The sequence below is a fragment of the Pinus tabuliformis genome, chromosome Q, assembly GCF_031772625.1.
Source record: "Pinus tabuliformis cultivar Carrire ecotype Pingquan chromosome Q, CPIR1, whole genome shotgun sequence".
Taxonomy (NCBI): domain Eukaryota; kingdom Viridiplantae; phylum Streptophyta; class Pinopsida; order Pinales; family Pinaceae; genus Pinus; species Pinus tabuliformis.
In genome coordinates, this window is record NC_142296.1 from 280823762 (window position 1) to 280838102 (window position 14341).

General features: G+C 38.0%; 1 protein-coding gene across 5 annotated transcripts in view; it reads left to right on the plus strand.

Annotated features, from left to right (window-relative positions):
- Positions 1 to 13276, plus strand: part of LOC149219324 (uncharacterized) — a 66433-nt gene extending 53157 nt beyond the window's left edge. For 2 of the 5 annotated variants that reach the window (XM_089382573.1, XM_089382571.1), the window contains 2 exons: positions 11829 to 12029; positions 13031 to 13276. In XM_089382573.1, the coding sequence (XP_089238699.1) occupies positions 11829 to 11905 (77 nt within the window). In that variant the 3' untranslated portion in view covers positions 11906 to 12029; positions 13031 to 13276. Of the gene's footprint in view, positions 1 to 11828; positions 12030 to 13024 lie in introns of all 5 variants that reach the window. The other 3 variants (XM_089382572.1, XM_089382569.1, XM_089382570.1) reach the window with 3 other exon arrangements.
- Positions 13277 to 14341: the final 1065 nt, after the last annotated feature.

Genomic DNA, 14341 nt, shown 5'->3' on the forward strand with positions numbered 1-14341 from the left:
TTACCCAAGTTCGAAGGAAGGAGTGTCGTCATGGTGGTAGTTGATAGACTTACCAAGTATGCACACTTTTGTGCATTATCTCATCCTTTTAAAGGTAGTACAATTGCTACTGCATTTATGGAAACAATTCAAAAGCTACATGGAAACCTAAAGATTATTGTAAGTGGCAGAGATTCCATTTTCATTGGATATTTTTAGACGGAATTATTTTCTTGTATTGGTACTCAATTAGCTCATAGCTCATCTTACCATCCTCAATCTGTCGGGCAAACTGAGATAGTGAACAAATGTTTAGAAGGATATCTTCGTTGCTTTGTATCTGATAAACAAACACAATGGGTCAAGTGGTTACCTTTGGCTGAATGGTGGTATAACACTTCCTTCCATACTGCAGCAAAACTGACGCCATTTATGGCACCTTATGGTTATCATCCACTGTCCGTCACATCATCTTTAAGAGAAAAATCTAAGGTTCAAGCAGTGGAAGATCATTTCGAGCATCAACAACAAGTTTTCCAACTCTTAAGGGATAACCTCACTCTGGCGCAAAATCGAATGAAACAACAGGCAAATCAACATCGTAGTGAAAGAAGTTTTGACGTAGACGACTGGGTATTTTTACGGCTACAACTATACAAACAAATGTCCCTCAAGCAAGCTAAGAAGGATAATAAATTATCACCCAAGTACTGTGGTCCTTAAGAAGTGTTGCAAAAGATTGGTACTATGGCATACAAATTGGAGTTGCCTGCATCTTCCTGAGTACACCCAGTTTTCCATGTTTCATGCTTAAAGAAGGCTATTGGTGACAAGCTCCCAGTTCAAACAATACTGCTAGAACTTGACGAAGAAGGAGAAATCATTTTAGAGCCTGACGCAGTCACGGAAACAAGAACCCGACAACTACGGAATTGATAAATTTCAGAGTATCTCATAAGTGGAAGAACTTACCCTCTGAAGATTCCACATGAGAGGATGAGAATTTGAAACAAAAACATCCAAAACTACTCAAACGTTGAGGACAACACTTTTTTTGAAGGAGAGGGGCATGTTAGGTCTCTATAATACTAGTGTAGCCCCCTTATTGTTATTGTTAATGTAGCCCCCTTATTGTTATTGTTGAGCCCCATAGAAGTCCACTATTGTTATTGTTGTGCGCTTACATTATTATTGTTATGTAGACTTTAATTATATTGTGAACTCTTAGACTCCTATATATATCGAGGAAGTCTTGTCATTTGTAGCATCCAAGAATTGTTCATTTATGTGATGAAAAGGAGGTTGCCCCCTCGAAGAGGCTAATTTTCAAGTTGTTGATCTATCTCTTCTTTTGTTTTGTGATCTAGTTGCATAACAAAGCCTTCTTCACTCTGCAAATGTGTGTTTCCTTATCATGGACTTCAAATCCTTGGGGCTGCTCAATGTAAACTTCTTCATCAATTGTTCCATTCGAAAAGGCTGTTTTAACATACATTTGATGAATGTTCCATCCCATTGTAGCAGCTAGAGAGATAAGTGATCTAATGGTTGTATATCTAGCTATTGGAGTGAAATTTTCTTCATAATCGATTCCTTCTTTTTGAGAAAAGCCTCTAGCCACAAACCTTGCCTTATACTTGTCAATGCTCCCATCAACTGCATGTTTGATCTTGTATATCCATTTGGAAGTGACGATATATTTGTCTCTAGGTCTAGGAATAATTTCCCAAACAACGTTCTTCATTAAAGACTGGTATTCTTCTTGCATTGCATTCTTCCATTCTTGATGTTCGACTGCCTTCTCATAAGTTGTATGTTCTGCTTCAATAAGTTTAGTCATGTAAGTTGCATAACTTGAATATCTTTTAGGCTTCTTGCTTTCTTTGAAAGTTCCTTTTGCTGCTGCATGTCCTTCGACTTCCTGTAGAGTTGTCCTTAACTAAGCTAGCCTTTTTTGAGTTTCTGGAATGATGACTTGCTGCACGGATTCACTTGGTCCTTCAACTTCTTCGTGATTGGTTGTAGGTTCTTGATTATTGTCATGCCTTGAGATTTCTTCAAATATGGGTTCTTCTTTCTCATCAGAATCAATGGGGATCCCTTTGGACTTTTTGTATGCAATATTGTCATCAAAGATGACATCTTTGCTTCGATACGATGATCTTCCTTAATGTAGACTCTTCACCAAAAGCTTATAGAGTCTTCATCCTTGGGAAGAGTTTTCATCTACATTAAGGAAGACTCTTCACTTTAATACATTCACATTGCCAAGGACCTACAACTTCGCAGAGTTGCCCCAACACCTTCGCAGAGCAAAGTTGCCCTAGCACCTTCGCAGAAACATAATTTCGGCCTGTAATTTGCAGAGTAACACTAGCAACTTCACACGCGTGGACAAGAACAAGCAAACATTCTAATTCTTCTTCTTTTCTTAGATTTCTCTCTCTTACTTGGCTTTCACACTTCTTTTCTTCCATCTTGTTCAAAGATCGAACTTGTGTGAGTGAGTGAGCAAATGAGGACGAAGTCTCTTTCTTTTATAGCCATCCAGGAGGTCAAATAGGGTCTCTGCAAGGCCGAATTGACAAGGCAAGGATGACTTGGTCTTGTGGGACAAAATGACTCTTTTTGACTCAAAAATAATATTTTTCTTTTGTTACAAATTGTCCAAATGGGACTTTGACACATGACAAAATTTCTTCTTGACTCAATAAACCCTAGAAGCATGAAGAACATGCTTTGACTAGAAAAATAATAATGATCTTTTTCTTCTTTTTGCTTTTTACAAGAAACACATAGTGATACAAGTATAAAGATAATTATGAAGACCAAACCTAGTTATAATTTTCAACATGGTGAACACTGATATAAACTTCTAATTGCTGCAACCAATGATTTAGCTTTAGAGTGTCAATCTCACCTTGGTACGACTTGATATTGACCTTCGCTTCCATTTTGAACAGGGACTATGAATGGTTCATGACACTCGAATTGGGTTGATTTTATTTGGGTACTTTCTTCAGCACGTTCTCTGTTTCTTTTTGATCTTCTAATCTCCCCTCTGATCAAACCTCTGCATTAGAACCCCCATCTTCTCCGAGTAGCCTGAGCTTATTGGCCAGGGCCGCCATGAGGAGGTTCACATTATGGTTTATATTTGCAACTTGTGCTTCCAGCTGCGGAAACCTCTCCTCTATAGGATCACGATGGTTATTCACAGATTCGTCGACCATGACTAGGGTTTTATGACTTTTGGCTTCGTCGATCTAGATCCCCTACAAATCTGCACAATATAGCCAAAGAAACCTTCTCTGATACTAATATGATCTATAAACTGCCGTAGATATTCCACTGGACAGTTTGTCACGATAGATCTAATAAATTATTCTTCATAATCCTTATCCACACACTGAGCGTTTATTTTCTCATTAGATTTTTCGATTTCGAAACTATTGTATAATTATGCAGAAAATAGAGAACAATGAAATAAAATCTCGCAAACCGCAATTGACACATGATATAACCTAGGAAACCCTTTTGGGAGAAAACATAGCTAGAAGGTGAGGTCACTTTGTTCTCTTTCTCTAAATAGAAAATAACTATGAGGACAAATAAGGCCCATGGCTCGTGGGCTACTACAATGCCCAAATCCTCTCTGTGTGCTTGTTGAAATATATCACTAGGTTCGGTCTTCATAATGACGTGTAATCATGATTTTATGTATTTAATGTAAAAAGAAAAATAAATTTATTATTGTTATTCTTGAGGCATGGGTTTCATGCTCAAGGGAAACTTATTTTTAGGTCAAACACTTGTTGAGTGCTTCTAGGGCTTGTCATTGAGTCTACAAGTCAATTGAGTCATTGTCATGTATGGAAGACCCTTTTGGGCATGTTACATATTGTAAAGAAAATTTATTTGAGTCAAAAATAGAGTCAAAGACCCTCAAAGGCCTTGTCAAACAAGTAGTAACAAGTCGGCCTACATGAAGGGATAAGTCAGCGTAAAGATAACAGTTTGTACCCCTCAAAAGCCTATATATAAGAAGGAACCCGACTTCATTTGGACACACTCTCAAGCAAGTTCGATCTCCTCAAGATAGAAGCTGGAAAAGAACGAAAAAGAAGAAGAGAAAGATCGAAGTTTTGGGGCTCTCTCTCTCTCTCTTGTGTTAGGGTTTCTACAATTGCAGGTTAAGTCGAAGTACTAGAAAGTTGTTGGGAAAGTCAAAGTGTTGGAAAGTTGTTGAGGAAGTTGAAGTGCTGGAAAATTGCTGGGCAAGTCAAAGTGCTGGAAAGTTGCTGTAGAAGACAAAGTGATGGAAGTTGCTGGGCAAGTCGAAGTTACAGAAGAAATTGCTGGGTCGAAGTTGTAGAAGAAACTGCTGGGTCAAAGGTGCAGAAGAAACTGCTAGGGTCACAGTTGTTGGAGACGAAATTGCTGGAATGAAAGCTCATCAAGGAGAAAGGTTGACTTGGTCTTGGAGGGGTCTGTGTCAAGGGTCTTAGGTCTTGGAATTCGTCATTTGAAGATTCTATAAGAAGAGAAGAGTTCTTGTGGGTTTTCCTCTCAAGAGGAGAGGTTTTGGTCCTGGCTGATCGCCTACATCTCATGTCCTATTGTCTCATTGTTCTTTGTTGTTTGGTAGCTGTTTGATGATAAGAACACTAACAATAATCAAGTGAAAGAAGAAGCTAATCAAGTGAAGTAAAAATACATCACAAGCAGTTATCAAAGTAAGGGAAATCACCTAATCTAGCTGCCCTAGATTTCTCAACATGGTATCAGAGCTAAGTTGACAAGACAAGGAAAGGCAACTTGAAAAAGGACCATCAAAAGAAGTATCAAGGAAGGTCAAGACATAAAGAGGACATCGAATCATCAAGGAAGGATACACAAGGGACGAGCACAAGGAAATCATCAAAGGACTAATCCACTCGTCATTTTGGAGGAAGGAATATCAAAGAAGACCTCAAAACACTAGCTCATCCAAAGAAGGGTTTTCCACTCAAAGTATTCTTGAGAAGCTCACATATTTTTCAATCATTACCACAAAGAAGACATCAAGGACCTTACCTCAAAGAAGGACTACACATTGAAGCATTGTAGGGAAGTAAGAAGAAGCACTGGCATCATCATCAAGGAATCAAGGTGATCTCCCTCTTCTTGAGTCAAGGACCACCATCAAAGCATACTTGAAGGAAGACATCTTCATCTTATATTATCAACATCATCAAGAAAGACATCAAGTTGAAGATTTCATCATTGAGGAGTATCTTCACTTTGACAAGTATTTTTATACCTGTGTTTGAATCTATCAAAGTGACTTCATTTTGCAAGGAGAGCAACAAATTGGTTGGGTCATCAAACTTCCTTGCATGGAAAAAGAGGACAAATTTGATCCTCATAGAGAATGAAGTTATTGGTCATGTTAATGGTAAGGTATGCAAACCATAACAAGAAGAAGCTCAAGCACTGTCGAAATATATGAAAGGGGAAATAAGGGCTCAAAGGATTCTTATAGAATCCATCAAGGAACCCCTCATACCGTATGTATCAAAGCTGGAGACATCAAAAGAAATCTATGAGAAGTTAGTAGAATTGTTCTCCGTAAGCACAATTGGAGAAGTCATATCTTTGAGAACCGAGCTATATAAAATGAAGGTATCAAAGGAAGAAGGGATAACCTCATATCTTATGAGGGTGTCAAAAATGCGAGACCAACTGCAAGAGTTGGGGGAAATAATGTTCGATAAAGAAATGACCATCGTGGTGCTCAATGCACTACCTGATGAATGGGGCAACTTTGTATCAAGCATCTAGGAAAAGAAGGAAGCCACTCCATTCAATGAACTTTGGTCATTGTGTAAGATTGAAGAAACCAGGTTAAAAGCAAAGAGTGATGTGGGACCAAGCGAATAAGTTCAAGCATTTCCTGCCATGGCTAAGAGAAAAGGAAAGTTTGGTCCTCAAAAAAACAAGAAGATCAATATGTCAAAGATCCAAAGCTATGGCTGTTAGGAATATGGGCACTACAAGAGAAATTGTCCTAATCTCAAGAAGCACAAAAAGAAAAGAAATAATTGAAGCCCATATCACTGAAGAAGTAGAAGACCTTGATGAGAAGAAATCCAAGAAAGAAGGGATAAACCTTCACTATTAAGGTCTCTATAGTAAGGAAAAGTAGGAGGTGAAAAGACCTCTACTATGGTTAAAGACTACTATTAGATGGAAAGCATCGTTAGCATGTATCAAATTAGAAGCATACGATTGAAGCAAGAGCTCTTGACATCTTTATAGAAGCTTGAAAGATAGTTGAAGGAGAAGTCTACATGGATATAACAATCATCATAGAAATGAAGAAGCTCTTGGTAACCTCATTGAAAGCATAAGTAGCCTATATGGTTGAAAGAAAGTCATCTAGCATGATGGAAGATAGAAAAAATTCATCATACATCATCATCATTAGAAAGGAGCATTTGCAAGATGAGGATAATTAAGATCCTCCATTTGAATCTTCATTAGAAGGTTCACCTCTACATGGAAGAAGCGTCTCGCTAATCATTTCACCTCGTGTGGGATCCATTGTTTAAAAGGATGATGGTATAATGACAAAGGAGTGCAACATGTCAAGATGGTTGAAGTACTTTCAATCAAGGAAAGGAAGGTGTCGATGGAAGTCTAGATGACCAAAAGGATAAAAGAGGTTGCTACTTGTCCCTCCAAGACCTTGCCAAACAAGTAGCAACAAGTCGGCCTACATAAGGGACAAGTTGGCCTAAAGATAGCAATTTGTACCCCTCAAAAGCCTATATATAAGAAGGAACCAGACCTCATTTGAACACACTCTCAAGAAAGTTTGATCTCCTCAAGATAGAAGCAGTAAAAGGACTAAAAAGAAGAGAGAGATCGAAGTTTTGGGCCCCTCTCTCTCTCTCGTGTTAGGGTTTCTATAGTTGTTGGGCAAGTCGAAGTGTTGGAAAGTTGTTTGGCAAAGTTGAAGTTGTAGAAGAAACTGTTGGGTCGAAGTTGTAGAAGAAATTGCTGGGTCGAAGTTGCAAAAGAAACTGTTGGGTTGAAGTCGCAGAAGAAACTGCTGGGGTCGAAGTTGCTGAAGATGAAATTGCTAGAAAGAAATCTCATCAAGTAGAAAGGTTGACTTGGTCTTGAAGGGGTCTGTGTCAAGGGTCTTAGGTCTTGGAATTCGTCATTTGAAGATTCTATAAGAAGAGAAGAATTCTTGTGGGTATTCCTCTCAAGGGGAGAGGTTTTGGACTTGGATGATTGCCTACATCTTGTGTTCTCTTGTCTCATTATTCTTTGTTGTTTGGTAGTTGTTTGATGATAAGAACACTAATAATAATCAAGTGAAAGAAGAAGCTAATCAAGTAAAGTAAAAATACATCACAAGCAGTTACCAAAGTAAGAGAAATCACCTAATCTAGCTGCCCTAGATTTCTCAACAGTGCTTTCTCCCTATCCCTCTAGGCTACTTTGCTTGTCTATGGAACAAAATGTACTCGAAGAGAGTGGAACTCCTTTTCCTCCTAGTGGCCAAGTTATAACACAGCTTGGTAGCCTACTAGTGGTTAGGTTTGACTTTGTCAACATTTAACCATAGTTACAATATGGACTCTTTTAGAGGCTTCGTCATCATGGTGACATGGCTAGCCCCTTTTACATGGGTAATGAGGGTGGATGTGACATCCTCTTAAATCATGGTGGTCGAAACAGGAAGGTCAAATTTTGAGTGGTATAACTTTTGCATACAAATTCCAATTGAGGCGATTCTTACACCGTTGGAAAGGTCTGTGCGTGTAGAATAGGAATAAAAGGTGCTGCTTTAAAGCGGCAAAGTTTTACTCCCAAAAAACATCTTTTAATGCATCAAAATGCTCTTGGAAGGTTTCAAACCTGAATTTTCCAAACTGGGTCTCACCGGTAAATATGGTTTTGTTAGCTGATTCCTCCACTTTTTCCACCGAGATGGATGACAAACAATATAATAATGTACCATAACACAATTGTATGCACATATATAGTATGTTATATTTGTTTCTACTTAGGCGATATGTTGTTGTGTTGTATCCAATAGTTTCTAAAAAGTTTGAGATATCCATACTTGTTCCATTATCTGTATCCATGTCTCTTTTGATCATATAGGATGCTTCTTTTGATAAAGGAACTATTATTTCTAGCCTAAGAGGGTTGCTTCTTAGATTGAAATCTTTAGGTTTGATTTAAGTTCATGATTCGTCAGATACAGTGATTCGAGTGTCGGATTTAGACACGTTGACCCCCCGGAACAGGACACGTTCGGATACGTTTTATATATATATATATATTAAAAATTAAATATTTCTTACACAAATTCTCATTAATGATACAAATTCATTGATTTCAAACATAGATCTTCATCTAGACGTAAGTTTTACTGTTTACAAAGTAAGTTAGTAACATTATAGCATGCATAGTACATACAAAATTCAAATACATGTCACATAAATGATACATCAATGAATCATAAATTCTAAATTCATAAATGGTAAATCATAATACATATTCAATTCATCAGTGTTCCAATTGGAGAAAGACAAGATAGTAAGATAAAGACACTGACAACTGTAGTTTTCTTATTAAGTCATCAAAATCAAAATGTGTTGCATAGGTAGTGCAATGCCAATGACAAATAGAAATAGAAAATACAAAACAACTACAGGTATACAAGCCTCAAGGCAGTAGGTAGCCTATGACTCATGAGTCGTCAATCCTCATAGTCATCATTAGAATCAACATCACTGTCCTCATCATCATGGTCACCAATGCTCTCCTCTGCATCCTCCTCCTCCCCTGTATCCATAGTTGTCTCCGCATCTGCTGGTGTGGAGGATGACCCCTCTACAATATCACAATCATTAAATCTAACAGGCTCTAAAACTGGATCATTGAGATCTATGTTGGCCAATGCCAACTCAACACTACTTTCCAGACCCATATCATCAGGAAAGACATCCCACATCTTTGTCTTTCCTTTCAACCACCCTTCCCTCTGCCTGTAAATAAGACAAAGGTTGGTGTGCAGACATACCATTGTCTCTGCCCTGGACTGCTCAAGCTTTCTCGTCTTAACACTATACAGATTCCCATATGTGCTCCAATTCCTCTCGCAACAAGAGGATGAAGTCCCCTGAGAGAGGAGCCTCATATCCTGCAAATTGACCAGTGCCAGTGGAAAACTCTGCAAAGGCATCTTCCACCTCATTAAGCAATGCTCTATCTTGAAAATCCTGCCTGAATGCATCTTTCCTCCCCTGTGAGATTTCACCATCCATGTGAGGAGGGAATTTGCGGGAAGGTCCACCATTAAACCACTCATGGCTGTAGTATTTTGGGTTCAATGAGTGAGCCAAACAATGTAAAGGTGTGCAATTTTTGTCCCATCTGCTGACAAGAATATCCTGTATAGTACCACAGAAGGCCTCTGGTGATGTCTCATACTCGGGGCACTCACTCTGTAGAATAATGCTCCTCATAGACTCAATCATGGAATCCCATCCCTCATAAACCTCTCCTAGGATGGGTTTGTCTGTATCTGCAAATTGAAGCAAAGAAATGATAGGGTCCATGATCTAAATAATTAGATCTACCCTCTCCCACCAAGCATCATCTAGCACTGTGTCCTTCACTCTTTTAGAGGCTAGTTGATCTGTCTTTCTCCAAAAAGACCAAAACTCTGAAATAACCATGGCCCCAAGAGCGGTCTTGACCTCCCTCAACCTCTTCAACATGATGAATGAAGAGGCAAACCGTGTATCCACTATCTTCAACAATGATAGATTGCATACTCCTTGTAGATAGTGAGGGAATTTGTATGATTTTGTACAAAGTTACGGATATGCCGTGCATCCAATCCAAAGCACGTCAGAAGCAATGGATTTCAGTGCTAAGTTCAATGAATGGACAATGCAAGGTGTCCAAAACACTTGTGGATATTTAGCTTCCACAATCATGCCAGCAGCCTTACAAACAGGTGCATTATCTGTAATGATTTGCACACAAGAATCAACACCTAGATCTTCAATAACTTTAATAAACAACTCACCCATAATTGTGCATCCTTGTATTCTCCAAGTGTATCCATTGCTTTCAAGAAAATTGGACCATTCAAGGAAGACACCATGAAGTTGATGAGTGAGTGTCGTGCTAGATCTGTCCATTCATCAGAAACAATGCTAACCCCAGATGTTGGCCATGATGCTTTAATAGGCTCAAGCATTTTGTGCACCTCTTTTTTTGCCTTCGCCAACAATGCGGTTCTAAGCTTCTCTGAACCAGGAGGCACATACCATGATGGAGACCCATGAGTTAGAGCTTGGCACATCTCAATAAATAGAGGTGAGCTTGCAACATTAAAGGATATGAAGTTTTGATAGAAAAAAAGGCAATGGTGAGATCAAGCTCTTCCCGTTTTTCGCTGCTTGTCCCCTAATAGAACTCTCAAATGGAAATTTGTTGTTGCCTTTCCTCAAAAATGGAAGGGGGTCATCATTCTTGGTTTTTTTTGATTTTGCAGCCACATTTGCCATACCAATAGTGAACTCTTTTTCCATTTCTTTCCTCTTTTGTAAAGGAACTTGTGTACAAACTCCAACTCCACAACCTGGTAAAGCCCACAAATGGCCTTTCACACGAAAATATGTGCTTGTGAAAGTATTGTGGCAAAATTTGCGTCTCCAATTCACATTGCCTCCTCCCTTCCCCTTGCTGCTTGGGCCATCCTCTCTTGTGACATATTTCCACAAAGGATATTTCTCAATGTTACCTTTAGGAGGAAGTCTTCCCTCAACATTACTTGCAACAGATTCTGTTGAAATTGGGGGAGGAGGGGCATCTCCAATGGGGACATTCTTCCCCTTCCTTTGCCCCCTACCTGCTGTCTTTGATTGAGCCATGAATGCTGTAAAAAAAAAACGAAACATGCACAAATTTGTAAAAGAAATGCATATACAAACTACTGTAATACAAATGCAAAAAAAATAGAGAGGAAATGCACTTACCTGTTGCTTGAATCTCCTTGAAAACGCTCCAAACCCTTGGCTCCTTGCTCCAAACTCGTAACAACAAACCCATAGCTCACCTCTTGCAAAAGAAATGACACAAAATGATACAAAACAAAAGCATTTTAGCCCTTTTATGGCAGCGTGGGTCCCAGCTTGCCAGATTCGTGTCTGGATTTCGTGACACATTGTGTCCGAACAGGACACGATCCGGATTTGATTGTGTCCCATTCGGACATGACATGTCACAAAATCCAGACACGACGTGTCACGAAATCCGGACACGAATTAGGTCGAATCGAATCTGATTTGCCGGATTCAGACACGTGGCCCTCAAACAACAAATCCGGTTTCAGAGGATTTGATCATTTGAGTCAAATAGTAAGTAATGAATTTTTTTCATGCCTTACTATTAAATGTATTACTGTTTGTTATCTATAAAGCTTTTAGTTAGTTTCTGTGAACTGATCTCATGAATTTTCAGCGTGAAGCACTTCAGTTATGTAGATTGCTTGAATAAATATGTTCCTGTATTCTACAACAAATTTTGTGTGAATTGATATATAGATAAGCTGTCTCCACGTTCATGTTATCTCTTGAAAGATAGTTTTAATCTTAACAATCTGCAAGAGATTACAATGGAAGTTTTCTCACATTTAGATTTTCATACTTAATAAACCTTTGGTTGGCTGAAAGTGATGATGTTAAGCTCATTAAACAAGTTGAACATATTTTAGAGTAGTTAAAAGCTATCATCATTTTGACTTAGGGATCTTGTTTTTTGTGCTGCAGGTTTCAATAATCTAGTATGGCAACCTACATTATACAGCCATCAGCAAAGAACTTGTTGGAAATACCTGATCCAGTAGAATGTTCAAATTCATCAATAATGGCACGGAGTATTTGCAACTTGAATTCAACTAAAGTGAGTTATAGTGGAAAATCTGTATTTGATTTCAGGATCCGGGCAATATCACCATTTAAAAATAAAAGGTATTGGCAACTATTCCTGTAATCTGTTCAGAAACTCTTCTGCAAATTGATTTGGCGTTCTAATATATTACCTTCACACAAGCCAAGTTTGAAATCAAAGGCAAAGCATTTGAATTGTGATGAGGAATAGAAAAAATTGTCAGGTAGAAGGAACTCGTTTCTTTTATCAATTTCCTTTGAAAATTTGCACCCATCCATTTTTTTCCTTTCTTTTGTGTCCTCTTTTTTCAGAGTTGCTCCTGTCAAGGCAAGTAATCAAATATGATAAAGAGTAAAAAAACACTTTTTCGGTTTTGATTATTGTGGCATCTTATTTCCATTTTCTACATCTCATCTCTAACTTTCTTTTTATATCACTTTTCATGTTTTCATTTCATCACTCGTTTTTAGTAAAGAGATGAAGCTAGTCTAGAGCAAAGGTTTTATTTGAAGTTCAAACGTCCTTTTTTATTTCCTTCACATGTTTTCCTTTTTCTTTTTCATCTCTTTTTGAGTGGATGTGTTCTTATGATATGAGCTAGTCACTGATGCAAGTAAAGATGATGAATGATTTTGTGTGTATAGAAATGGCCATTGAATATATTTGAATCATTTAATGCATAAGAGTAAAAACTAACTATAGCCAGTTTTAGCTTTTAGCTTCTTGATCCAACAAGATGTCTCCTGGAGTAAGCCAGCGAGTCATGTTGTGGGATGCCTGATTGGTTTTGGGATCCCCTTTCGAGTTATTATGAAAAACATAATATAGGAGTGCAGATTATGGCAACCTCCTACGGGCTTCCCTTTTGTCAATGCCTTGTTTGTATGTTATCTTTTTGGAGCAGATTTGTCCAAGAAAGAGGAAATGAAAGAGGATGTAGCTTGGCAGTTAGTGTGCTACTTGTTCTTTAGTGTACTGTAGTGTATCTTTTAAAATAATTTTAATATTTTATCTGAAATTATTATATGATATTGCTGAGGACGTTTTGTTTGCTGTTGTTTTGGTGTACATGTAGTTACAGTTCAAAGCGAGAATCTTTGCAGGTAAGTTGTGCACTAAACACAGGAGCAAATTCTGACAGAAGTGATGGCACTTTCAATGATGAGATACCAGGACATCAAGGCTTGGTAGCACTCGCTTGGGTAGAATAGTTTGTGCAAGTGCAAGTTAGCTCTTAGAGAAAATTAATGGATCTCGAAGCAATTTTCCAATGAAAACTTTCCTCCTGCTCCTAGGTTATTATGCAGCAAATGCATTAGCTACAATCATTGGGAAAACAAGTGATTGGGATGTTTGGTAGCTGGTATTGTAGTTGCTGCAATCGAGGGTATTGGCATTGTTATGTATATAAACCCCATACCCATAGCTAAGCTACAATCTCTAGTTGTTATGGTAAACTTCTGGAAAGCGGGAGTCTGCTTAGGTCTTTTTGTAGATGCCTTCAAACTTGGAAGCTAAAGATTATTACACAAGTGACCAAAACTGCAGATGGATGCTATTTTTCAATTCTAAAATTTGCATAGAATTAGATAGAACATTTGATATTCTTTGCAGTGCGACAATTTCTGTCCACTGCTAATATTTAAATGGGTTGTCACCTATCTCCTGTACAGTTACAGCCAATGCAAGCTTAATTTTAAACTTTTAAAGCACAGGTGAGGCTTTTAGTTACAGGAAGGAACATATTTCTAACTTTTTTGGACAAATTCTTGCCTTGCAGTATCATTTCCATCTTTATTGTCCAAGCTTTCAGTTGGCATTGATAATTTGACATGAAGGTTGAACAAATTGATGCGTTTTCTTTGTGGTGTATATCCTCTGGCTACCAGTTAATAATTTTAAGTTTTTTTTTTTTTTTTTGTCTTTAGGCATGTTTCTGCACGTGGAGTATGTTTAAAATAATTTTCTCTTGTTTGATTCAAGAAATTGCATGCGTCACTAATATGACTAAAATGTTTTTTCATGACAAATGGACTGGTTTATTGCGAAGGACATCATTTTATATCATTCATTGCGAAGGACATCATTTTATATCATTTATTTACCTTCTATATTGGCAATACTAATTCTTCACCAATGTTCATGGGTTTACTGTGTCATAATTTTTAGTTACCATGCATGCCAATTGTTTCGACACTTGAGAACATATGCATGTTTGGACTCTCTATATCATCACATAGAGGAGGATCGAATGGTTCAATTATTTCACTATAGTATAACAAAATGTAAAATTTCTTTTCTTGGCTTTGGGCCAAGTTATCAGGGAATGGAAACGCATACAGCTACAGATCTGGATTTAGATCCAGATATGGGTCCACCAGATTTTCGAAAC